The sequence below is a fragment of the Salmo salar genome, chromosome ssa03, assembly GCF_905237065.1.
Source record: "Salmo salar chromosome ssa03, Ssal_v3.1, whole genome shotgun sequence".
NCBI classification, from domain to species: Eukaryota; Metazoa; Chordata; class Actinopteri; order Salmoniformes; family Salmonidae; genus Salmo; species Salmo salar.
In genome coordinates, this window is record NC_059444.1 from 74,884,118 (window position 1) to 74,910,986 (window position 26,869).

Genomic DNA, 26,869 nt, shown 5'->3' on the forward strand with positions numbered 1-26,869 from the left:
GACCTACATAAATCTGTCCCAACAGCAGAGTCCAAACAGCAGTCCCAACACCTTACCACTGCTACACCTGGCTATCAGCTGAGCCTTGTCTAGCAGCTAAACATTTCATTCAGCCTCATTTACTGCCTTTTAAAAAAACATAGCTGATATGGCTGACTTGCTTAAACAAATGTGGTTTCTACTGAGATGTACAAACTATGGCATAAGGGGACAACAAGCGGATAAGAGGCAATCCATAATTTCGATTAAGACATTAGTGAGCGAGCTAGGACGGACGTAGTCAATATAACTATTTGTTGAGCACTTTTGAAATGTACAGCGACAGAATTCAGAACATGGGCCGTTCTTACAGTGTTCTACCTGTACAACAAGTCAGAACCATAGGATAAATAAAGGGGGCATATAAGCAGACAATGAAAGCTCTTCCAATATCCAATTATTACATTTCTCTAAAACAGGTTATAGGCTACATGTGTACCACCAAGTCAGAAAAGTAGGCAAAATTAAGAGGGGAAAATGGACCAAATTATTAGGGTGAGGCACATGGGTTACTAACAGCTTACTACACAACATACACTTAGTATTACTTTCTTAGCTACAGTATACATATCTCCCTGTCATATTACATAATTTATGCAGAAGCATACAAGACATTTTTGGACTCACCTTGTTGTGCTGTGCTCACTTGAACAGGAAGGTGGCGCGGCGGTCATTTGTGGGCAAATTTTGTAATCAAAGTCTGGTATTCTCTGGATATATGGTGCTCTCAAGACAACTGGGAACTCAGAAAAAACAAGGTTGAATCATGATGACGTCAGGGATCTTCAGGTTGTAGCTCTAGAAAGAGGCCTGAGTTCCCGACTTACAATTCTGCGTTGGATGACCGTTCAAAACTTATTTTCCCAGTTGGCACTTGTTTTTTCCCCGAGTTTCCAGTTGTCTTTAATTCACTGAAGTCAGATTTCTCAGTTCCGAGTTAACAGTTGTTTTGAGCACGGCAGAAATCATGCTGGATTGACAGCATGGCCAATGCTGGATGTTTATCATTTTAAGCTTGGAAAATAGAACCTTAAACCCAGACTTGGACCACACACCCACTCCACAGAATAGCAGGCTAGTGATTGCTTTCCAATGCTTGCAGTTAGCCACTGATTCCTTCCAAACCATTGTTGAATTTGCGATTCCCAACTTGATGTGTAGTGTTTATGTCCAATGGCCGATGAGTACCGATACGTTTTTATCTATTATTTATCTTCAAATGACAAGGATTAAAAAGGATTTCCCTGTAGATTGTCGACTTGATTCATGATGATGACTGCTAGCTAAGATTTTGAAAGTATGATGTTGATATGATCAGTCCATTCAAAGCTACTGTAGATATAACATGATTTGACATCATTTTATCTGTGGCCAATGAGCCTTCTTGGATGGGCAGTTCTAATGTAACTCTATGGCAGCACCCAATGGGCTTAGAGTTGCGGTGACGTAGTGTCCCCATGAGTGACAGAACACTGAGCAAATTAAGGCGCAACTAGAGAACACTGCCAACCCCTATGCTCCGTATTTTCCACTGGCTGCCCCACCACCACAGAAACCACTGAGCTAGGCTGAAACACCTGCATTTTGGAGCTGCCTTACTCAAGAGAGCAAAAAATATACCATGTTTGTATGCGGCTTTATTAACTCAATGAATATTATGATAAAAACAATTTTTTACATTGTTTGCAAACTGATATGTGACACGTATTAATACCAAAATAGTCAACCCCCCCTCCAAAAAAACCTGCTTTTTTTTGCTAAAAATGTGGGGCTCAAAAGCACCACCTGCCCTGAATGACAGGTCGCCACTGTTGCTGACTGACAAAGCGTTTGTTTGATTGATAATTTGTTTGGTGACTAATGATTTGAGATCTGTGTGATTATTTCTTCATACAAGTCTATCATGAATGTATAGTATATGTAAAATGTCCACAATTTCAGCCACCTGAAATTTGGCAGGGTAGCCTACAGATGTAGGATCTGAATTTGAGCCAGTTTGCTACAGCAGGAAAATAATCCTGCAGCAACAAGAAATGTGAATTGTTATGTGGATTATAATTAATGGACAAGTTTGACATTTCAAAGTGGAAATTACAAACTTCAGAAGCCTTTTTAAACCAGGAAAGTTATCCTGCAACCGGGTGATCAAATTAAGATCCTACATCTGTAGTACCTCTCATCCATTCAAAAAAACGTTGCAGTTCCTCATATAATCACTGTCAATGTGATAAAAGGACCCTGGCTGAAGCTCAAAACCATAATACAGTACACCGCTCCCATACTTTATTGTGTGGAGTAACAAGGTGTCAAGGTCTAAGCTAGCCTATTGTAGATAATCAAAGTGTTGTCACCACACAGTAACACTCATATGTTACTCTAGTCAATGTGTAGGTACTGTGTTTGGCAAAAATCTGAGAATTGTCGGTTGGAAATACAAACAGGTAAAATGTTTTGTTTTCACCTTGGGAATCATAAAGCATGATGAGGCAGCCATATGGACATACAAAAGTAATGTCTGTATAAATAAAGGTATGGAAATCCATAGGGTACAAAGGTCGTTAATATTGCTTATCACCACTGTGGACGGGGATGTAGAATACAGGTGCCAGGTCAAGTTCACAACAAACACCTTCTCAGTAGCACTTAGTCCTAAAAATGAAAGTCTGACATATTTGCTAGAAAACAATCTCTGTATTATCAAAGTATTGCATCAATTATCCACAAAGTATTCACAAATTATTCACAAAATGAACATAAAACAAACAAAAAGTCCTCACTGAGGAGCATTATTTGATTTTAAAAATGAAATGTTTCAAAGAAAAAAAGCCCATAGGACAATATTAAAAACGAAATGTACTTGTAAACATTGTGAGATGGACAAGTGAAATGTCCTTATGGGGCTCAGTGCTGCCAAGCCTCTAACTTCTGTTGGACAAAATATATAGTCACCTCATGATGTCATAGTTGCAACATACAGTCATACTGTAGCTTACATCAGTTTAGATCGATGTCAAAAATGTGTCCTAACTCCTAAGATAGACAATTGCTGGTCAACCTACGTTTCTTTGTTTCATGTAGCAGCAGCTCTATTTCGCCCTCTCAGAAACAGTTTTATTGTTTGAACAGGGCTTGTCTTTAGGCGTGCACTGCCATTCAATGGCGTTAATGGTTAACAGAAAGATAAAGGAAGTCTGTTTCCATTAGATCACACAGTTTCTTTCCTCATTCACTGGAACACATTGTCATTTCATTTTATTATAAGGAACATTATAGCCTACTGAATTGTGGATAAAAGTTGTGGGCTATTATCAAGCAAAAACAATAGCCTAGAATGAAGTTGGCCTATAAAACCTATAATCTATGCACATGTTTAATGAAAATTAGGCCTGTCCAATAACAAAATGTATCCCTAGGCTATAGCCTAAATGGCTTAATGACTGATTGGAAATAGGCTAACCTTGTGCGCATTGCGCATCATATGGCCGAGGTCTCTGTAGCTGTGTGCCGGACAGGTATGTCAGCGTCCACGGATGCAGACACTGTGTGCATGTCCTCATCAAGCGGCCCCATCGCCAATACGACAGGCGGGGGCTTCGGTTGCTGTTGGGCATCCCTCATGTGAGTCGTAGACAGCCCGGTCCCTGCCCTTCTCGCGACCCCGCGGGGGGGGCCTCCATTCCGCCGCAGAGAGTTCCTGACACTGTTGGAGAGACGGCTGGATAACCGCCTCACCGCACCTGCGATGCCCCGCTCCTTCTTCAAGAGCCCGACGTCATCCTCCAGCTCCTCCGGGGGGACCTCGATGTTGCCCGTGTACCAGAACACCCACCAGACGAGGCTGAGGAAGATGATGATTGCCCCGGCGTAGATTAAAAAGTCATAAAAGAATATGTCCGCAAAAACCCCGATCAAAAGAACGAGCAGCCCGAATATGTCGAAGGACACTGCCAACCAAAAGGCGCAGGAACAGCGCCCTAGACCGCGGTACGTCGGCTCCATGCCTCTAAATTGGCTTGGAGATAGAGGCCTAACAAATACTTTGTTTAGACCACCTTTTCTTTTTTAACTATCATTTGCGGTTGGTTTCCTAGTGTAATTCGGTGAATTCGGGTTGGGTCGAGTTTCAAACGGAGCCGTTTGTTTGAACAGGTAAGGTGAGACAGGTGAGGAAGCTCGCCCCTATTCATGTTTTCCTGTGTCACAGCACAGGGAGAGGTGGGGCGTGGTAGCCGTAGACAGGTGAGGGAGGGCTGGGTAGACGGGATACTGGCATGACACCAGCCATATTAATACTGCAAAGGAGGTAGGACATGTGTGACATGCACTGTAGAAAGGAACCATTATGGTTCTGATTATCTAGATATCGGTCATCAGTCCAATATGCAGAGAGACGCCAAACATGGCACACTAATGTCTGTTCACAAGCATCATGATATTCCTTTCACCTGTGGACTGACATTCTGGACAACATTTGACTCATGACATGTTTCTCTCCCTCATTTCTACAAGAACAATGGCAGAAATCTATTCACATCCAGATTTTTTCTATGAATTAAAACAGTAATGACAGACAAAAGCCTCTAAGGCTGTGTTTACACAGGCAGCCATATTCTGATCTTTTTTCCATTAATTACTCGTTTGACCAATCCCATCAGATCTTTTCACAGATCTTTTTCAGAGCTGATCTGATTGGCCAATTAGTAGAAAAAAAATATCTGATTTGGACTGCCTGTCAGCAGCCTCAGTATAATGTGATTACACCCAACCTCTCACCTGACTGCTAAGTAATGGCGTGTAGGCCTATTGCCACCTTGTGGTCTTTTGTACAGAAAAACATGTGCCCCCATACAATTTATTACTGTACATTGAAAATGAAAGACTAAATCAAATCAAATGTTTTATTCATTACACAATTCCTGCATTATGTTCATAAATAAAATTACACATTTAGAAAGAAGATAAAGGGTGCTGCTCTCACAATGTTGGATATTACATGGAATCAGTAGCCTACATGACTGATTGAATGAACAAATGCAATACAATGTAAAACTAACATCTCAAGTTTAGGTAAAAATGTAAACATTTTGGCTAACTTAGACCGAATTCAAATCCCACAGGCCCCACCTCCTTTAAAAAATGTTTTGCTTTTGACCAGATGGACACATCCTTTTTGACCCAGAAACATAAAAGGTTATATTCTTTAATCCAGTAGCAGTATTGAGGGACAGAGCGAGGGTGCACCCACTACCACTCAGTGTCCAACTGTCCATCATGACTTCAACAATCAGCTATAATAATGTCCAGTAGAATTTTCTGACTCTGTAATCCTGTTTCTGAAGGATTTAGCAATCCACTACAACAGCAGCTACAAGGAAAACAGCGGCTTATGGTGGAAAAACAACAACTATTACAGATCACAATCAGACAGACAGATGGGATAGCCTGGGCTGCAGCAGCAGGGCCATGTTCCGATCATGTTAAAGCCCTCCAACAGAGCAATCACATGATGTTCCCTTTTACAGGACGAGGTCATTCAATCCCATATTTGTATTAGGGCCTAGATAGAGGACAGCTACATACAGAAGATAAACAGTGCATTTCACAGAGGTCTCTCTTACAAAATGGAATCTATATGAATAAGACTAACCTGCATAAATAAAGGTTAAATAAATACAAATCCATCTGTTATGTTACACTTGCCTCCTCATACATTTATACATCTTTTAGAAAGTGTGCTTTTCAGAATTCTGTTGGGAGAAAACCCCACTAACACAGTTGACCTACTCTACAGTACTAAACAACATAGTTTTAGCTTGAGTCCATGGCTCTTCAGTGCTGTTCGTGCACCTGAAGCGCCTTGCCATTGACCTTGGTCAGAGCATTGTGCTCTAGTCTCTGTTTCACCACGGGCACCCACACCAGCCCCGTGACCAGGAACATGAGACCCACAGAAAGGAACACAGGACCCAGCAGGTAGGGCACGTTCCCCACCTGGGTAAAGTAGAGCAGAGAGAGGGCCGTGCCCAAGCCGAACAGCACTCCGCCGATAAGGATGGCCAGGATGGGCCTGGTGAAGTAGTACCAGCAGGGGACGTTAGTGCCCAGGGTGACCCCGTCAGGGACATGGTTCAGTGGGGTCGTTGCTTCAGTGTCCCGGGTCTCATGGTTGGTGCTGGTGCGGCTGGTTTTACGATCCATGTCTGACACGGTGACCACTGTGGATTGCATCCTTGGGTTGTGCTGAGGAAGGGATACCAGATCAGACACCACTTAAAAGTATAGGACTTTATCAATCACTGGTACTTCACAGACATACATTCAGAGATGTACGGTTTAGTATTTTATCAACCAATCTGTCATTGCAGAACTCACTATTTCAGATCTCATTTGACTTGTTCAAATTGCAATAAAACTACATGGAAAAAGAAATTCCATCCCATTTGTATATTTTATCAAATCGTGCAGTCTTCAATTTAATTCAAAACAACAACAAAAAAAAAACAATGTCCTCACTTACCATTAGGCGTTTCGCCTGTGTTGTCTCTTGCTCTTTGCCCAGTGTTGGTCAGAGGCTGGCTGGCTGCTCCTCTGACGACTACTGTCAAAACCACTACTATGGCCAAAGCCACACCCACACAGAACAGTGACCCCACCCTGTAGTTCCCCATCCCGCTCTGTGTCCCTCCACCATGTCACGACAATCTCTGCTTTGCTCCTGTTTGTGCCCTGTTGACATACAGTATATTCTCCCCACATGGCATTTTAGGCTATGTATTATGGGAAAATGGAACATCACAATATTCTTTCTAAGATGTCAGCTGGAAGGGCTATGGCAGGGCCATGCCATCAGGACTGTTTCTGGTGGGGCCTGATGGCAAAATTCTACAAATAAAATCAATTGAATATTGTACATTTGAATGCTACAAATTGATAGAATTTAAGTTTGAAAAGGGCATGATGCTTATGGAGAATGGGCAATTTATGGTATGGGAGAGTATTATAGACACATTCTAATTGGGTCCAGATGTCAGTTGTGTATGGATAATTAGGTTTGCGTAAATACAAGTCATGTTTGATTTATTAAATTGATCTGTGATTAAAACAATATCCATTCAAGTAAAACTTGAAAGGGAGAGGCGCCACCTGCTGGTCATGTAATTTAGAAGAGTACAAAAAGGTACACAAGTGGTCATTACACACAGGCAAATATCCAGCTGTAGGGCACATTCTGTATGGGTTGAAATGAAGTATTGTAGGCTTTGAAAAGGACTGCCCGAACACACTTGTGCCATGAAACAGCTCTACTAAATTCCATCTTTCAAACAGGGTAAAGAATCTTTGGTATGCATGATAAAGATTAAATGACAAATTTAATATTTTTCCTCCAACGTTAAACACTTCTGTGAAACAGCCCAAATAAAGAACTAGCACTTCTCCAATTTTTATATTTTATTGTCATAGTAGTTTCCTTTTATAACATGTGAAGGCGCTCAGGCACACTGCCAGAACGCCATATAAGAGAAACCAAAAGTGGGTAAAAGCAATGGGAGACATGTACAACTAGGGTTGCAAAAATCCATTAATTTTCGCAAAATTCCCAGGTTTTCCAGAAATCTTGGCTGGAAGATTCCGGATTTCCCGCCTATTCCACCCTGATTCTGAATTTTGGGAAGTTAGTGGATATTTGCAACCCTTTGTACAACCAAGATAACAACATTTTGGTTTCAACTTGTTAAATTCTCAAACCATCTTTTTTTGTAAATAATATATTTTTCTGTATTACAAGCAAATCCTGGTCCTCGTCTGGTTACAGATATAAATGCTGCCATTGTAAATTTAATGATGGAAGAAGAAATAATAAAAATAAAAAACTGGAAGAGAAAACAATTGTGTTTTATGGTCATGAGTAGACCAGACTAGGGGTGTGAGGGAATGGGTTTGGGGGCGGGGCCTAACCCAAAAATGGCATAGCTGAGCTCTCAATATGAGAAAGCTGACTTGTGTGTACTTGATCTCGTTTTTCATTTGCTTAAAAACAGGTTTCTTTTTCAGATACGTTTTTTAAGCTGATCATCGACAGGTCAAGGGGCGGAGAGAAGAGAGGAGGGCCGCGAGCAGAGTTGCCGTCACCGCCGCCTGTTCCGATCGATGACCCCTGACCCCACTCTTCACCCCCACCCCACCATGGTGCCGGACTGTGACCGGGGACTCCCATGCAACTGCTTCAGTCCCTCTCAGCAACGAGCTTCAACACCTTACCAATGGCAATGGTCTTACCTGGGGAGAGGACACAGAGACGTAGGTTAACAGCAAAGCCCCGGTCTACTCATGTCCAAATGGGCTAGTTTTAAATTAAAATCAAAACTTTATAAGTGGAGCCCCTCCACTCTCTGACCCCCTCCTACAGACTTTCTCCCTCTTTAGGGTCCCAATGAATGACACATCCCCTCTACCCCACTCCCCAACCAACAGTACTTTTTCACCACGAATGCAACTCAACCACTAAGACTTTAATCTAGGGCTGGGCAATATGACCAAAATATTCTATCACGGCATTTTAAAAAAAATTGGCGGTAGGAATGTTTTTAGTTTTTGAATAAAAGTTCTACATTTGCTTTATGAGTAGTGAGTAATCCTAGGTTGGCAACACATACATTCTAAGTGATTTCAATGAGTCTTTCCCCATTCTGATTGTTTTATACTGTCAATTTAACTTCAACCAAAACAAATGTCAGCACTTATCATTTCTGCATCTCCTGCACTCAATTGCAGTGGTGGGAAAAAGTACCCAATTGTCATACTTGAGTAAAAGTAAAGATACGTTAATAGAAAATTACTCCAAGTAAAAATCACCCAGTAAAATACTACTTAAGTATAAGTATTTGGTTTTAAATATACTTAAGTATAAAAAGTAAATGTAATTGATAAAATGTACTTAAGTATCAAAAGTTAAAATAATTTAAAATTCCTTACATTAAGCAAACCAGACTGCACCATTTTCTTGCTTACGGATAGCCAGGGGCACACTCCAACACTCAACAATAATTTACAAACAAAGCATTTGTGTTTAGTGAGTTCTCCAGATCAGAGGCAGTAGATGACCAGGGATATTCTCTTGACAAGTGCGTGAATAGGACCATTGTCCTGTCCTGCCAAGCATTCAAAATGTAACAAGCACTTTTAGGTGTCAGGGAAAATGTATGGAGTAAAAAGTATATTTTCTTCTTTAGGAATGTAGTGAAGTAAAAATAGTTAAAAATAAAAATAGTAAAGTACAGATACAAAAAAAAAATAACTTCACTTCTATGGGCTACGTGGGACGCAAGCGTCTAGAATATGCATATTATTAGTAGATTTGGATAGAAAACACTCTGAAGTTTCTAAAACTGTTTGAATGGTGTCTGTGAGTATAACAGAACTCATATAGCAGGCAAAAACCTGAGAAAAAGTCAACCAGGAAGTGGAGGATCTGCGAATTGAAGTTCTTTCTAGTCCCTTTCGAAACTACAGTATCTGTGGGGTTACGTTGCACTTCCTAAGGCTTCCATTGGCTGTCAAAAGCCTTCAGAAAGTAGTTTCAGCTTTCTCCTGTTACTGGGCAGATAATAGGAGCTCAGTTACTGAGTGGACAAAGGGATTGGATATACGCGGTCACGCGAGCACGCCGTTCCTTCTTTTTCTCCTTGAATGAATACGCCATTGTCCGGTTGGAATATTATCACAATTTTACGTTAAAAATACCATAAAGATTGATTTTAAACAGCGTTTGACATGCTTCTAAGTACGGTAATGGAACATTTTGACTTTTTGTCTCTGCCTTTGGATAGTGCTCTGAATGCACGAACAAAACGGAGGCAATTGGACATAAATATGTATTATTTCCAACAAAAACATTTCTTGTGGAAGTAGCAGTCCTGGGAGTGCATTCTGACGAAGATCAGCAAAGGTAAGAGAATATTTATAATACTAATTCTGAGTTTAGGTTGCCCCAGAACTTGGCGGGTGTCTGTATAGCTTGCTTTGATGGCGAGCTATGTAATCAGAATATTGAAAAATGTGCTTTCGCCAAAAAGCTATTTTAAAATCTGACACAGCGGTTGCATAAAGGAGTACTGTATCTATAATTCTTAAAATAATTATGTGTTTTGTCAACGTTTATGATGAGTATTTTTGGAAACTGATGTGGTCATTCACCGGAAGTTTTGGTGGGAATACATTTTCTGAACATCACGCGCCAATGTAAAATGCAGTTTTTGGATATAAATATGAACTTCATCGAACAAAACATACATGTATTGTGTAACATGATGTCGTAGGCGTGTCATCTGATGAAGATCGTCAAAGGTTAGTGCTTCATTTAGCTGTGTTTTGGGTTTTTGTGACATATATCCTAGCTTGGAAAATGGCTGTGTGGTTATTTTTGTCTATGTACTCTCCTAACATAATCTAATGTTTTGCTTTCGCTGTAAAGCCTTTTTGAAATCCAACAATGTGGTTACATTAAGGAGAAGTGCATCTTTAAAATGGTGTAAAATTGTCGTATGTTTGAGAAATTGAAATTATGATATTTTTGATGTTTTGTATTTCGCGCCATGCTATTTCACTGGCTGTTGAATAGTGTGGGACGGTCACGTCCCACCTTGCCCAGAGAAGTTAAGGAACATCAAACGCGCTCCTTGAGTGACAGGGGGCGTGGCTAGGTCTGTGGGGAAAGTGGCACCGAGAGAAAGAGCGGAGAGAGATGACTCAAGTTGCGAAGTAAGCTATAAAAATTGACATTACACATGGCATATCACATTTAACAAACCAAACATTCAAATACCGGTATAGAAGGTAAAGTAAAAACCCAAACCGGTCCGTCCCTGCATCAATACCGGTATATCATAAAATACGGTATATCACCCAGCCCTACTTTAAACTTGGTTTCAGTTTGGACTACATTTAAACCATTGTTCCTTCCAGCATGGCCATTTAGGGACTACTAAAATTGTATATATACACTTTCATCATTCAAGAGACGCTCTTATCCAGAGCGACTTACATAAGTAATCAGAATTAAGTGCCTTGTTCAAGGGCAAATCGCAATTTTTCAAGTAGTCAGCTTGGGGATTCGACCGAGACATTTCCTTTACTGGCTCAACACTAGGCTACCTGCCGCCTACTAACAGTCCCAGTGATGGCAGAGGCCCGTACCTTCATCCCGAAGGGTGAACCGTCCCATCTGGGGGAAGTCTTTGAAGGTTTCAAGGCAGATGGTTCCGGCGGTGCGCAGACGGGCAATGCACACTTGGTCCTGTTTCACAAAGCGCGGTCGCGTCTTACTTTTCTCACCCGACTTCTTGTCTACCAGACAGATTAAGGCCTAGATGTGGAGCGGAACCATCACAATAACTATAGTGGCATGTCTTTAAAACACTTTGTCAGGTGCAGTTCAAAGGGAATACATTGCAGATTCAAAATTAAGATGGTTCCTTCTGTAAGTTATGACAGTATCTTTACCGTAATTTGCACTTCTTCGATGCAGGTGTGGATGTGGAGGACAGCATTGTAACCAGGGCAGATAATGGACTTGTGTTCAATGATGACAATCTGTGAGAACACAAAACTGAGTAAAAACAAACACCAATAAATCCAATATGTTTGTCATTAGGGCGACATTCAGACAGGACTACGGTCCAACTCCAACCGCCTTAGTATCTGTGGTGGCGTGGTGACTGGCGTACCTGGGCGTCAAAGGTGCGTCCAGAGTGGCAGAGGTTCTCAGCATTACAGAGGATGAAGCCTGGCAGGATCTCCTCCTCCTCGATGCCCTTCAGTCTCAGCTTCAGGTTCTCTCCAGGAGAAGCATCGTCTGTCTCCACGTCATCACTCAGCAGGCTCAACACCTCCACTGTGTGCTACAGGGAGGGATGGAAGGAGGAAGGATGGAAGAGATACGCAGCCATTAACACACGTTCATAATAAGAGATGGAGCGAACACCTTTATGATTAAAAAACAAAAAAACAAGAGGGAGATACCATGTGGCACAGACAATTGGAAAATACGAGAAAAAAATAGCTATGACTAAACAACTCTGGCTTAAGATACTTGCCACCCCATTAGCAAGGATTAGCTATAGCTCTAATGCTCTGATGGGCGTTGGATGTTCCATGGCAGGCTGCTGGAGAATGTCTTACCCTGTTTGGCATCATGACAAGCTGCTGTGCTTTACTGATGGACCCTGACTCCAGTTTCCCCAGGATGACAGTACCCATGTCCTATAGGGTGGGGAACAACAGCAGAAAGAGGCCAGATTAAGTAACCCAAGTCAGAAAAAGGTCTTCTACAGTAGTGTGAGAGGCTTAAAAACTATTGTTGTTTAATAGGCTTTTTATTACCAGGAAATTGGATGTTACATGTAGTGTAGCTGCTGATGTGGGCCGTACGAATGACATGGCTCACTAGTTGTTGACCATCAAAATACTGTCATGTAAAGGACAACCATATCTAAATAAACACTTAAATATAATGAGTTGGTTGCCATATTTATGGCAATAGAATAAAAATATTAAGGTTTCATAATGTAGTCGTCTTCACCTTGTATTTGTCTACGATGGGTAATCTGACTGGTCCGTCGCTCGCTCTGTTTAAGTTTGGCAAACTGTCCAGATGTGGAATGAATGGTAACCCCCTGGCAGACAGAGAGGAGATAAACAGGTCAGGACAGTAGAGTCAGGAGAATATTCAATCCATTCACACTTGAACGTCATAGTACCTTTGGCGTGGCTTCGTTAACAGAGAAGGAAGGAGCGTTTCTTACTGGAGAAGAACAGATAGTACCTCTCCATTTTGGACTGTTTTTCTCCGTTTCGTACCTAGTGAACACAGCCCAGGAACAGCAGTGTAAAAGCTGGTGATACTCACGTATACCAAGTGCACGACTCAACAGGCTCCTTGAGGTTGGCTCCTGTGAGACCAGAGCAGGGCATGAAGTGAATGTCTTTCTTGGGGTTGAAGCCAACCTTCTTCAAAAATGGCACTAGTTTTTCCTTGCATTCTTCGTACCTGAGGTTTCAGGTTAAAGAAAAAATTAATTGTGGGTTGAGATGGATTTCAGATGCATGAGAATAAATGTTAAACTCTCGAGCAAATCTTGTAATGATGTCAATGTATGCATGATTTCCGTTAAAGTTCTACAAAGACCCTACATTAACAAAGGATTCCACCCTAGGCTTTGACCATCACTATATCATCTTGTCTGTAATGGGTGTTTTCATGTTAATGTAAACTGAAGCAAGCACTCATGACTACCAGTTTCCTGTAGCGTGATGTCATTTCTGTGCTCTAAGTGGTAACTGCGCACCTCTCTAGGCTCCAGTTCACTGTGGGGTCGTCCATTTTGTTGACGAGGATGATCAGATGCTTCACCCCCGCCGTTTTGGCCAACATGGCGTGCTCCCGTGTCTGTCCACCCTTCTCAAAGCCCGTCTCAAACTCTCCCTTCCTGGCTGAGATCACCTAGGCAGGAGAAATACACATTGAAAATCATTCAAGGAACCATGACATTGCTGTGTAGATTTCAAAATTAATTTTACGATCAAGTAACAAATATTTATCATTGTTCCTTCTTAATTTCAAATTGTTATTTTTATAATGTTTACATTAACCATTTCAAGAGATCTTGGTCTCTCAACTGAATATTTTGGTATTTGCAGCCACAACAGCATGATACTATGGACTCACCAGCACAGCCAGGTCAGCTTGCGACGCTCCTCCGATCATATTGGGCACAAAGCTTTTGTGGCCTGGCGCGTCCAGGATGGTAAAGTGCTTTTTCTCAGTTTCAAAGTATGCTCTGCCCACCTCCACAGTCTTCCCCTTGTCTCGCTCCTCCTGGTTAGTGTCCAGAGCCCAGGAGAGGTACCTGGCAGACAGAGGAAGGGAGAGGGTTAAACCCTTGTTATACTGACAGGCTTTAACCTGTTAGGGCTAGGGGGCAGTATTTGCACGGCTGGATAAAAAAAATGTACCCGATTTAATCTGGTTACTAATCCTACCCAGTAACTAGAATATGCATATACTTATTATATATGGATAGAAAACACTCTAAAGTTTCTAAAACTGTTTGAATGATGTCTGTGAGTATAACAGAACTCATTTGGCAGGCAAAACCCTGAGACATTTTCTGACAGGAAGTGGATACCTGATGTGTTGTATTACCTTTAAACCTATGCCATTGAAAAACACAGGGGCTGAGGAATATTTTGGCACTTCCTATTGCTTCCACTAGATGTCACCAGCCTTTACAAATTGTTTTGAGTCTTCTGGAGGGAGATCTGACCGAACAAGAGCCATGGAACGATGATGGCCCATTAGACACCTGGCGCGAGTTCATGTTGGGTACCCTCGTTCCAATACGTTATAAAAGAGTATGCATTCGTCCACCTTGAATATTATTCATGTTCTGGTTAAAAAGGCCCTAATGATTTATGCTATACAACGTTTGACATGTTTGAACGAACGTAAATATATTTTTTCCCCCTCGTTCATGAAGTGAAGTCCGGCGGGCTTAGATCATGTGCTAACAAGACGGAGATTTTTGGACATAAATGATGAGCTTTTTTGAACAAAACTACATTCGTTATGGACCTGTGATTACCTGGAAGTGACATCTGATGAAGAGAATCAAAGGTAATGGATTATTTACATAGTATTTTCGATTTTAGATCTCCCCAACATGACGACTAGTCTGTATCGCAACGCGTATTTTTCTGGGCGCAGTGCTCAGATTATTGCAAAGTGTGATTTCCCAGTAAGGTTATTTTTAAATCTGGCAAGTTGATTGCGTTCAAGAGATGTAAATCTATAATTCTTTAAATGACAATATAATATTTTACCAATGTTTTCTAATTTTAATTATTTAATTTGTGATGCTGACTTGACTGCCGGTTATTGGAGGGAAAGGATTTCCTCAACATCAATGCCATAGTAAAACGCTGTTTTTGGATATAAATATGAACTTGATAGAACTAAAAATGCATGCATTGTCTAACATAATGTCCTAGGAGTGTCATCTGATGGAGATTGTAAAAGGTTAGTGCATCATTTTAGCTGGTTTTATGGTTTTGGTGACCCTGTCTTTGAATTGACAAAACATTACACACAACTCTTGTAAATGTACTGTCCTAACAGTCTAAATTTATGCTTTCGCCGTAAAACCTTTTTGAAATCGTAAAACGTGGTTAGATTAAGGAGATGTTTATCTTTCAAAGGGTGTAAAATAGTTGTATGTTTGAAAAATTTGAATTTTGACATTTATTTGGATTCAAATTTGCCGCTCTTGAAATGCACCTGCTGTTGATGGAGTGCACCACGGGTGGGACGCCTGCGTCCCACCTAGCCCATAGAGATTAGTCATGCCATTTCATATTTTTTTGGTAAAAAGCAGAGTAACTCACCAGGTTTCCCTGTTCTTCTCCTTGGCTTCTCTTTCATACTTCTCCAGAGTTCTCTTCTCCACCATGCCCGTTAAATACCTACCAGTGAGGAAGGGGATAACCAGAGGGATTGATGAAGAGGGGGAAAGGAGCAAAGAGTGGAGGGGTGGTGAGAAATGCAACAGGTGTTAAAAGCCCCATTGGACTGAATGAATCATAACCACAACAGAAAGATAAATACTCACATGATTTGTCCTCCGATGGTAGACTTGCCAGCATCTAGGGAGAGATGAGGGACAACGGAGTGGTGAGAGCAGATAAAAATGGCCTGTGCTGTCTAGCCTTGTAACAGGGCTGATTAAATGAAAATACAAAACATTGCCTTTTCACTGTTTCCTATTAAGGCAATAGCATCGTTTCCCCTAGATTTGTTTCTTTGACAGACCCCCCAATCAACAATCTAGGTGTGACAGTGACAACTATACACTATGGATGTTATATAGGGCTGCCAATAAATATGTTTTATTGGATCAAATGAAACCCCAAGAAATAACAGAGCAACTCAGAGATGACCCACACACCTAAATGATAGTATGTGAAACCACTGCAATAGCCATGAAAAAGAGGAAGAAACAAGCAGATGTGCCCCCACTCACCAACATGACCGATGAACACCACATTCACATGTTCCTTCTTGGGCGCATCTGGTGGGAGGGCTACCACTTTAGGCATGATTGGCACATCTTCCTCCTCCTCCTCCAGGACTTCCTCCTCCAGAATCTCCTCAACAACTATTGGTCCCCCGTTGCCACCAGGCCCTCCTCCTGGTTCTTCCTCATTGGGCTCCACCCCTTTCAGGTCCCATGTCTCCTCTGTGGTCATTTCAGAGTCGCCGTTCTCCACCGGGGCTGACCATGGACAAACCGAACAGCGCATTAGTGGTGTGGAATAAGTATTCATGATTTGAGTTTGAAAATAGATTCCTTTGGTCTCAGGTCTGATGTGAAAAAGCCTACCACCGTAGCTAAGAATTTGGTAAATTAAGTATCTCTACAAATGTTTTAGTTTAGATAGATTAAAAAAAATGTCATTAGTTTGACAAAGGATTTCCTATTCAAAGGACAAAACTAGGGCTACACTACAGGCTGGCAATGATGCAGAGTACTCATACAGTACAGTTACAGCCAATTAGCCATGAGGGGATTGTTCTACGAGTAAGCTTGTTAACCTCTTATGGCTAGGGGGCAGTATTTTCACAGCTGGATAAAAAAACGTACCCGATTTAATCTGGTTACTAATCCTACCCAGTAACTAGAATATGCATATACTTATTATATATGGATAGAAAACACCCTAAAGTTTCTAAAACTGTTTGAATGGTGTCTGTGAGTATAACAGAACTCAAATGGCAGGTCAAAACCTGAGAGATTCCTTTACAGGAAGTGGCCTGTCTGACCATTTCTGGAACTTCTTTGCCATCTCTATCTTTTACTAAGGATCTCTGCTCTAACGTGACACTTCCTACGTCGTCCCTAGGCGCTCAGAGCCCGGGAAAAACCTGAATGTTGTCATCCCAGCCCCAGGCTGAAACACATTATCGCCTTTCTCAAGTGGCCGATCAAGGGACTCTGGGCTTAGGCGCGTGACCTGGCCGCCCCCGTCTTTGTGATTTTTTCCTCTTTTTGCCGAAAAGGAGATTCCCGGTCGGAATATTATCGCTTTTCTACAAGAAAAATGGCATAATTTTTTTTATTTTAAACAGCGGTTGACATGCTTCGAAGTACGGTAATGGAATATTTAGAATTTTTTGGTCACGAATTGCGCCATGCGCGCGACCCTTCTTTACCATTTCGGATAGTGTCTGGAACGCACGAACTAAACGCCGCTATTCGGATATAACGATGGATTATTTTGGACCAAACCAACATTTGTTATTGAAGTAGCAGTCCTGGGAGTGCATTCTGACGAAGACAACAAAGGTAATGAAACTTTTGTAATAGTAAATCGGAGTTTGATCAGGGCTGAACTTGGTCGGTGTCTAAATGGCTAGCCGTGATGGCTGGGCTATCTACTGAGAATATTGCAAAATGTGCTTTCACCAAAAACCTATTTTAAAATCGGACATATCGAGTGCATAGAGGAGTTCTGTATCTATAATTCTTAAAATAATTATGTTTTTTGTGAACGTTTATCGTGAGTAATTTAGTAAATTCACCGGATGTTTGCGGGGGTATGCTAGTTCTGAACGTCACATGCTAATGTAAAAAGCTGGTTTTTGATATAAATATGAACTTGATTGAACAAAACATGCATGCATTGTATAACATAATGTCCTAGGGTTGTCATCTGACCCCACCAGAGATGGGTTTCCATCAAATGTACCTATGCGTGATGACAGTGCACATAAAAATACCCTTTGCGGTACAAGTTAAATGGGTTTCCTTCACATTTTCAACTGATGGGTTTCTCACACAAAAAAATGTGCATTATATAGCGTGTGCCAACTTTGGAATTGGCACGCTCGCTCTAGCCAACAGCGCCATCTGCATGCTTTTGGCTAAAGAGCACATATAAAAGTGAGACAAAAAAAGCGAGATTTAAAATTTGTCATAACGGCATCCAAGCATCGATCCTCATGTCACCAGAATAAGACCCTTAATATTTATAGGAAAGGAGCATCAAGCTCATCACCTTGCACTTTCACCACCCTGTGAAGTTCATAACTTATTTAATCTGTAGCCTAATAGGCCTAAACCGCATGCTTTCCCAACGAGTCGTAGTGGGAGGACCAAACATGTCATCGACTGACTCCAAGTTTATGATGGTTATTATAATATTTGCGCACAAGTGTTTCCACCGACATTTCATAGAATTCAGTTAAACCAACAAAAAGATCCCACATTGTCTAGCATAGTTAGTTTTGTCGACATTTTGAAAGTTCCCCAAATTTTTTACGTACTTTACTCGCATAAAAAAAAATTGGATGGAAACCTGGTTACTGTTCATCATTTTAGACAACTGTAGGCTACTTCCAAACTGTAGAACTCATGATCTAAATGAAAATCCCCATGAAACTGATTGAGATCAAATGGTTGGTATGCAACCGTTTCATCGGTAAAACTTTAATTATACTTCACCATGAGGTTGAGTGCACACTCTGGGGTAAAGTGGAAAATGGAATAGGCAGAGGCTACAAATACAGAGTTTCCACCCCCGCCCCTAACTTCTCAAAACGAATGAGCCGAATCATGTTCTGCACATGTTATTTCACACACACGCTCAAGTCTCTTTACTCAATTCAATTCAAGGGGCTTTATTGGCCTGGGAAACATATGTTAACATTGCCAAAGCAAGTGAAGTAGATAATAGACAAAAGTAAAATAAACTATGCTTCACTCACACTTTACTGAACCCTCAACCAATTTGATTGACATGTAGCCCGTCTATCTGCCTCAGTTCTGGAAAGCTGATTGAAACAAACATTCCAAAAATATATATGAAGGCGCCGTCTGTTGTAACAGATATTGCTGTAGCACAAGCAAGACGTAGTCTGCACTTTGCACTGGCACAAAACGATCAGAGTTTTGTGATGAAATCTTTCGATTTATGCCGACATATTTACTGATAAAGAACTCTGCCTCCCAATAGCCAACATTTGCATATTAAAATCACTGTTGACAAGGGTTGTAACGGTTCACCAAACCCAGTTAGGTGGGTATTGCAGTTTTGGGGTCACGGTTCGGTAAAGCGGAAAATTAAATGCCAACAGTTACAAATTCCATATATGATCATGAGTCGTAATACCTGATGAGAGCACAATCAGGAATACCAACACTTTGTATTTTCTTAAATGAAAACACGACTACCCATCAACACTAAAATAAAAGTGCAATGTGTGTGTGAAATCAATATGTAAACATGACTCAGACATTGTGTAGGCCTATGCTATAATGTTTTCTTACAAAGAAAAATATGCGCACGTGTGACTCGAGTGTAGCACAGTAGTTCTCATTTCCCACTCCGGGGTAAAGTGATGGGCTGTCACAGTGAAGTAGCTCTGTAGCCCTGGTGGTCCATCCATCTGTAGTAAGGGCAACACAGGGTACATTGGTCAATTAATTGACAATTTCCTCTTTAGCTTGCTTACATAGAACGGGGACTAACACCTGTTTGCTGAAACGGGTGCGAGAGGGCAAAGTTCATGACGTGGCTTGAGCACTTTCACGAGGTGATGAAACCCCCTATTCTTCTCAACAACCAAGAATGGGCGCAAATATCTGCAGCTATAAAACATAGCTATCGCTCTTGTAATTTCCGTGGCAGAATCAGCTGCAAAGGGTTGCTTGAATACAGAGGGGAGAGTTACTGTTTTGCATTTCCATCTTGCTCCAGTGGTAGGTATACTGGGGTGAAGTCGGCTTAAATGTGTCATGTTTGAGGCGTTGGCAGTTGTATAGGCACTTTTGTTGATCAGTGGCGACATACTCTGTTCATTGCTGCTGTAATCTTCTGGGAAGCAAAAAGTTTTCCAAACTGGAGATTTAAACAACAGAGAATCGTCCTGGTTTTTTGAACACACCACTCACAATCGTACAAAACTAGTTCCCGGCTGCGCCTCACAAAAGAACAGATTGAAATGCGCCAAATACGATTTGAGTTTTGATTACAACATGCGCATAAGCTCTAGTTGTTAACGGAATAGCCCAAAATGCTGTTTTTTTTCCAACTTTGACTTACTTGAGGAATACAACGCAGCGCAGGCCTAGCATTTTTATTTTAGCATTTATGTATTCATTCAGGTTCACTGTGTGGAATGAACCAAGGTCCCTGTACCAAACGGCTCAGTAGGAATCTTGTAGCGTTACACCCGTACTACTGACTGCCTGTTGTGTCTTGCTTATGTTCGCTTTGATTACTGTTACAGCAGACAAAGAACAACGTTTCTTCGAACAAGTGGCAGCGGAGTCAAGGAGTGAGCAAGCACTGAGCAGTAGCTCAAAGGACTCGGAGGGGAAAGCACGCAGTGGATCCTGCACATGCGCAGAAATCTCTCTTCAGTCCAAAACTTCCGTTTCGCAGAAAATTATGAACTGCAGCCACTCCAAATGGAATAAGGCACCAAGTTGCCACACCAGACATCAAGTTTGGTCTTTGTCTGCACCAAAGCTATGTGCGCAGACAGAGCTAGCCAGCATCAATCTGTTTATTATGACACAGTACAGCACCCTCACAGAATTCACTGGCATTACAACACACCTTAATTTGTACTTATAGAGAGGGTGGGTTCTTGTCTAAATATAATGTAACAAGACATTAGCTAGTCAACTGGTGGTCATCTACACATAATCAGACATACAGAACCCTTCCACAGTAACAATGAATGTGCACAAAAAATGTGTTCTAGAAGCTGTACTAGATACATGTCAGAACTTTGTCACTACTAATTGAGAAGACTGAGGCCCACGACCATCAATTAGTGATTCATACCAGTGACAGTTGCTTTGGTGGACGTTGAACAGTGGGTTGACAGGATTTACAGAGGTCTTTGTTAGAGGCCAGAGGCTGGGCCCATAGATTGTGATGCTAGCAAAGCTATTCATGGATAATGCTGAACAGAGCAAAATGACCACAGGTGTAAAACACACACGTATACATACCTGCAGTTTCTGCGACCTCCATGGTGGCAACAACTGGTTCAACAACCGCTAAAAAAAAAAAGGAGGTAGAGCGTATGCACATTAACGCTTCTTTCATCAGACATTTTTCATCAAATAAAATGTAAGGTGGGATTGGTGTGAAATCTACCGACCAGCGCTCTTCCAGTCTACCACAATGGTCACAACTAATACAGTTCTTATGAGGCCAACAAACTGCAACACCAGTTCCCCCAGTTAACTGGTTCGCAATATGTACTAGAGACAGGTTGGTTGTTTAGCAACAACCAAAGCCTGCGCAACTATGGGGCAAAGCATACGGGTTGGCTTAGATTGTTGACAACATGTGAACTATATTTCTTAAATGTTAATTTAAAAAAAAGGTGCAAAATCAGCATTTGTGATCTCAAATACATTGTTACAGTTCTTGGTTAGCTAGCAAATTTCAGTTAACATGGAATCAGTTAAAACACCTAAACACAAGACATGGTCTCAAGAACAAGATGAAACTGGCTGACAGTCACGATTCCCCACATGGCAGTTTCTTGTCATTGTTGGTAGCCACCTGGCCACCCAGAACCACAACATCTGACTTCTGCCCCATTGAAGTGTCAACCACTTGTGACATTGTCAGCTAACCCATCCATACGCAACAACACTCCACCGGAAGAAGTTAACCCACCAACAGCTCGATGTTTACTATACTTTTACTGGGCAGCCAATTTCCTCAAGAGCGGTTGAATATCTTTAGTATAAACACACATAGGTGATGTCCATCAACAGCAGAAAGCCTGTACAGGCAAGCCGAGGTTAAAGGATAAGAAAACTGCTGTAGGTCAAAAATATCAGACTGGGAAAATAGCTAGATTTGAATCCCCTCATGACTTACAAGTTAGTATTGCCTAATAGATAATGCATAACCACCACAATCTAAGAGTTTTTCTATAAAGGATGGTAATTTATGTTTCAAGATGAAGCACCTTGCATATTCCCCTCCATATTGGATTTGGCAAAAGAGAACTGACCAAAACATGCCACAGCTCATTTTCATTACATCAAAACGTAAGAGTAACATGTATGAATGGCTCTGACTTGTTATTTCTGCTTTCTTGGTCTGCTCAAATGGGACACTTTGTTCACAAGTTTGTCTTCCACTTATGGACCGTATGTAAAGTAAGATGGTCCACGTCACACCAATAATGTCAACACTAGTTACCAGTTCCTAAAGTTGTCATGTCTTGCAATTTATAAGGGGCAAGGTTGTACCCGTTCAAATAATTACTAGTTTTCTATCTACAGTGCTAGTTGGGTACATATCTTGAAATTCTAACTTACATTGTGTGAAGGGTATAGACCAAAAAAAAGCACAATTTGCCAAGAATGTCTTAGCTAGCCATTTATGACTACATAGCCCACGCAGACAATCAAAAAATTTTTGGGACCGTTTGTCTTACCAACGTTACGTACGCAATTGTCACACGACTGCCATAGGATTGGCTAACTAACGTTAACTTAGTTATGCCAGTAACTAGCATTTGGTAATATGATAACGTTTGCTACTTTCCCTAGTTAACTAAAACCTCGAATGTCCAAAACCTTACATATGGTTAATATTAGCTAACGTATGTAACTATAGACACTGTCGGCGACAGATGGCTAAAAGCAAGCTACGTTTGCTAATCGGCAACTAGCTAGTAAGTAGTGGTTAGAAACAAAGTTTCTATAGTTAGCTAAAACCTCCAGAAAATATTAGCTACTAACAATCCATCAACTACCGAATACAGCTAACGTTACAGTAACTTAGCTAACTAACAAACTAACGTTCGGTTGCTAACTAACTAGCCTAGCTAAATACCGTTAATTTGGTAACTAATGCTTGCCTTTAACGTTAACTAGCTACTTTACGCGGTCTCTAAAGTGTAGACGCATGTGTGTTGTGGCGCTTGTTAGCTAGCTAACTAAGTTAACTTGCTAACCATCTAGCCAAACGCAAACGTGAGTGACCGCGAACTTACCACCGGAATCAGGATCTTCCGAGGGGCCTTTCTGAAAGAAGGACGGGACAAATTCGACGGCATTTATGTTGGGGACAAACGGTTTGGCATTCACGTTGAGGGCGGCGAATTCGGAATCGAGTTTCCCGTCGACCGGGGCCTCAACATCATCCTCTTGTTCCCAGGAATCAGGGGCAGCGTCTCTCGGGTCCATCGTGGGTCTTTGCTAGATGTTCACTACTGTGGATAAATACTTGCGTTACGCAGTTGCTGAACGGGCTAGTGTCCGCCCCTATTATTAACCCGTTGTTGAGGTCACCCGATAAAATATATCAAACTTCCCCTCTAATGTCTAATATGTGTTCGATTTACTTGCAATAAAATAGCCGGTTTCTCTCGGTAGAGGGATACGCGAAAGCAAGATTCGACTCAGCACTCCCAGCAAGTCCTCGTGTGCTGCTGACTCTCCCCAACCGATGGGAGCGACAACCAGTTGCATACTGGGAGATGCTGTGCATTGCAGGTGTCGCCGTTATTCGGAAGAACGGAATGGAGGAAGCGAGAAAACTACATTTCCATATACACGGAAAGCACACTTTTTACGTCAACGTTGCTGACCCATCTTGCAGGTTCAACATTTTTTAGTTCCGATTCGGCAAACGTTGCACGAGACGCTCAAAGGCCAGTCTGAACACTGAAAATTATTTACAGAACACACGTATCCCGTTTAAACTTCAATTTCATTACCTCAAATTAACATCTCGCACAAAAATCTAGGAAGTGCATCTGCAACAAACTGTATCATTGGATATTTTTGTGTAGGCCTGTATGTGAGTTTCTGAGTTCTTTCCACAGTGTAGGCCTTCTCTATTGACAGACAGTGGGTATCTAATGTCATTGCAGTTCTTTTCACATAGGTAAACATATGCAAGTTTAGGTCATTTTCATTCCCATCGAAATAAACGTGAATCATACTGAAAAAAAATAAACGCAACATGCAACAATTAACGTGTTTACTGAGTTACTGTTCATAGAATCAGTCAATTGAAATACAGTCGTTAGGCCCTCATTTATAGATTTAACAAAAGGGCTTTATTACAAACAGAAATACTCCTACTTCTTGATATGGCACACCTGTCAAGTGACCGGATTATTTTGGCAAATGAGAAATGCCCACTAACAGGGATGTAAATAAATGTTGTGCACAAAATGTGAGAGTTAAGCTTTTTGTGCGTATGGATAATTTGTGGGATCTTTTATTTCAGCTCATGAAACATGGGACCAACACTACATGTTGCATTTATAATTTTGTTCTGTATGGACACTGCTGAGGTTCAGCTGAGGCCTTGGTGCAAAGTACTAATTTTGCCACTAGGGGGAGACAATGTCTAGCAAAATTTCCAGCAGCACAAAACTGTGCATCAACGAAGGCAGGGCTAAATAACATTGAGGAAAAAGTTTGAGCATTGCAGTGTGTATTTGGGTTCTTTAATTCCCCATACTGCTTCCATTGATTATTTCTGACGGGGAGAAACACATCACTGGTCACCCCCAAAAGCCAATTCCTCCTTTGGTCGCCTTTCCTTCCAGTTCTCTGCTGCCAATGACTGGAACGAACTGCAAAAATCTCTGAAGCTGGAGATTGCCCATCTCCCTCACTAGCTTTAAGTACCAGCTGTCAGAGCAGCTCACAGATCACTGCACCTGTTCATAGCCCATCTGTATACCTCATCCCCATACTGTATTTATTTATTTATTCTGCTCCTTTTGCACCCCAGTATCTCTACTTGCACATCTATCTTTTACACATCTACCATTCCAGTGTTTAATTGCCATATTGTAATTACTTTGCCACCAATGGCCTATTTATTGCCTTAATTCCCTTATTTTACATAATTTGCACTCACTGTATATGGACTTTTTGTTTTCTTTGGTTCTACTGTATTATTGACAGTATGTTTTGTTCATTCCATGTGTAACTGTGTTGTGTGTGTCTAACTGGTATGCTTTATCTTGGCCAGGTTGCAGTTGCAAATGAGAACTTGTTCTCAACTAGCCTACCTGGTTAAATAAAAGGTGAAATAAAAATAAATAAAAATCAACCTGACATTGGTACCAAATCAGGATTTCAATGATGTTGACTGTGGAATTACTGATAAATTGGTAACAAACAATTTGATTAACACCTTTGACTTGTAAATTCAAGAGTCCCTGCAAATGATTGATAACACAAACCTGTTTTATATCATGTTTTAATAAAGCTGATTGGATTCTTCAATATATCCCTCTTTCCATCCCATGAAATTACATTTCACCAGTGTTTTTCAGACATCTTTGAGAAACAGGCATTGAACTTCAATGAGACTAGTGCAGTACTTCAACCACCTATGTCCTTAAAACATTACTCTATTAAATATTCACTTCAGAAAACGAAATTAATGGTGTATCAAAAATAACGCTCCCAGTTCAACATTAAATATCAGTTAATTTTCTCCTTTGCTATGAGTAGATTATTGCACCAGAATTGCTGATTAGGAGCAGAATAAAAAGTAACATGTACATACATTTTTAATGAATATGAAAACAATGTCCTCAATAAAGTAAGGTGATAAAGACATAATAACAAAGCCTTATGACATTAAACAGATATACAACAAATGGAAATTATATCAGAGTACAGTGAACCAAGACCATCTATAGTATCAAATTCAGAAGACAACAATTACGGTTATATTTTCAAGTTAAGTGCACATCCTAAGTTAAGAAAAACTTAAAAGTATAAGCTCATTCCATTCTGTCTGCTTTGGATATAAAAATGTCTAACGGCACAGTGTTGTACAGTGGATACAAAAGCAGTTTTATAAGCAAATGATTCACATTTCAAAGTCATTGTAACGTCAGTAGTCTGACACCCTAGGTCATTAAAGTTCTCCCAATTTTTATGACTACATAGCAGAAATATGATTGGGCAACGAGAATGTAACACCTATCATTTCAATAATTACAACTGTGTACAAAACATGTCGTAAACCCCCTTAGAGTTGTAGGTCGAGAATAGTTAAATTCTCTAGATAGCTTCTCCCTTTTGAAGACAATGGTGTGGAAGGAACATAAATCTGGATCCTTGACAAAGGGCTTAGAGAAAAGGTACCGGTATGTGAAATCAAATAGAGATTGTAATGGAAGCAGGACGGAAATATTGTTGTGTCATTTCAAGTCAGGAATCATAATTCTTCATCCAAGTAGTTATTGCAACAAATTATAGACTTATTTTGAGAATAAAAATAAATGAATTGAAAAGGTTTTGATTAACACATACTATGTGCAACATTAAATAAGGTAGTGCAGTAATAATGGACAGAACAAATGGAATATATCATATTTGCAGGATAAATATATATAACAACAAAAAAATATATTTTTTTTTTTTTGTTAAACAACTGCATCGAAACCAAATCATTTAACCTGCAAATATGCTATCATCAGTCTAGGCATTATAATAGCTACAGTATGTCTTTCTCACAGGAAACATCAACATAACTTAGAGCCACTATATTTTTTGGCAAAGAAAAAAAAAAAAAAAGTATTTCCTCAGAATGCATGTTAAGCAAGACTTTGCTTGTGGATGTAAGGAAATGTTATTATTAAAAACATACATTTATATTGTTAAAACATTTTTTTTTAAATAAAACACACCAATCAGACCCAAGTATGTGCAAAAATTAACAGGAGGGTGTTTGACAAACCGTGGAGGGTCTATTGGGG

General features: G+C 40.7%; 2 protein-coding genes across 3 annotated transcripts; both read right to left on the reverse strand.

Annotated features, from left to right (window-relative positions):
* Window positions 1–2,307: 2,307 nt before the first annotated feature.
* Window positions 2,308–4,243, reverse strand: LOC123741712 (transmembrane protein 238-like). The gene has a single exon (XM_045715423.1). The coding sequence runs from the start codon at window positions 4,036–4,038 to the stop codon at window positions 3,514–3,516; it is 525 nt and encodes a 174-aa protein (XP_045571379.1). The 5' UTR covers window positions 4,039–4,243; the 3' UTR covers window positions 2,308–3,513.
* A 3,232-nt stretch (window positions 4,244–7,475) lies between these two features.
* On the reverse strand, window positions 7,476–23,591 carry LOC106601640 (eukaryotic peptide chain release factor GTP-binding subunit ERF3A). 2 transcript variants are annotated; one of them, XM_045715422.1, is made up of 14 exons: window positions 23,126–23,590; window positions 21,114–21,161; window positions 16,113–16,364; window positions 15,702–15,735; window positions 15,478–15,555; window positions 13,763–13,943; window positions 13,383–13,537; window positions 12,944–13,084; window positions 12,617–12,710; window positions 12,217–12,297; window positions 11,763–11,936; window positions 11,539–11,628; window positions 11,233–11,401; window positions 7,476–8,316 (listed from the first exon to the last, which is right to left on the reverse strand). In XM_045715422.1, the coding sequence occupies exons 1-14, from the start codon at window positions 23,316–23,318 to the stop codon at window positions 8,264–8,266; spliced, it is 1,743 nt and encodes a 580-aa protein (XP_045571378.1). In that variant the 5' UTR covers window positions 23,319–23,590; the 3' UTR covers window positions 7,476–8,263. The 2 variants fall into 2 exon arrangements, with proteins under 2 accessions (XP_045571378.1, XP_014049456.2); XM_014193981.2 differs by lacking the exon at window positions 21,114–21,161 and having other exon boundaries at window positions 23,126–23,591.
* Window positions 23,592–26,869: the final 3,278 nt, after the last annotated feature.

Bases quoted from the DNA above. Each gene is read 5' to 3' on its own strand.
- LOC106601640 (XM_045715422.1), bottom strand. From the start codon at position 23,318: ATGGACCCGAGAGACGCTGCCCCTGATTCCTGGGAACAAGAGGATGAT. The intron at 13,538-13,762 runs GTGAGTCCATAG...TCTCCTGCCTAG, and splicing joins AAGCTGACCTGGCTGTGCTG to GTGATCTCAGCCAGGAAGGG. The intron at 11,402-11,538 runs GTAAAGATACTG...CTCCACATCTAG, and splicing joins TCGAAGAAGTGCAAATTACG to GCCTTAATCTGTCTGGTAGA.
- LOC123741712 (XM_045715423.1), bottom strand. From the start codon at position 4,038: ATGGAGCCGACGTACCGCGGTCTAGGGCGCTGTTCCTGCGCCTTTTGG.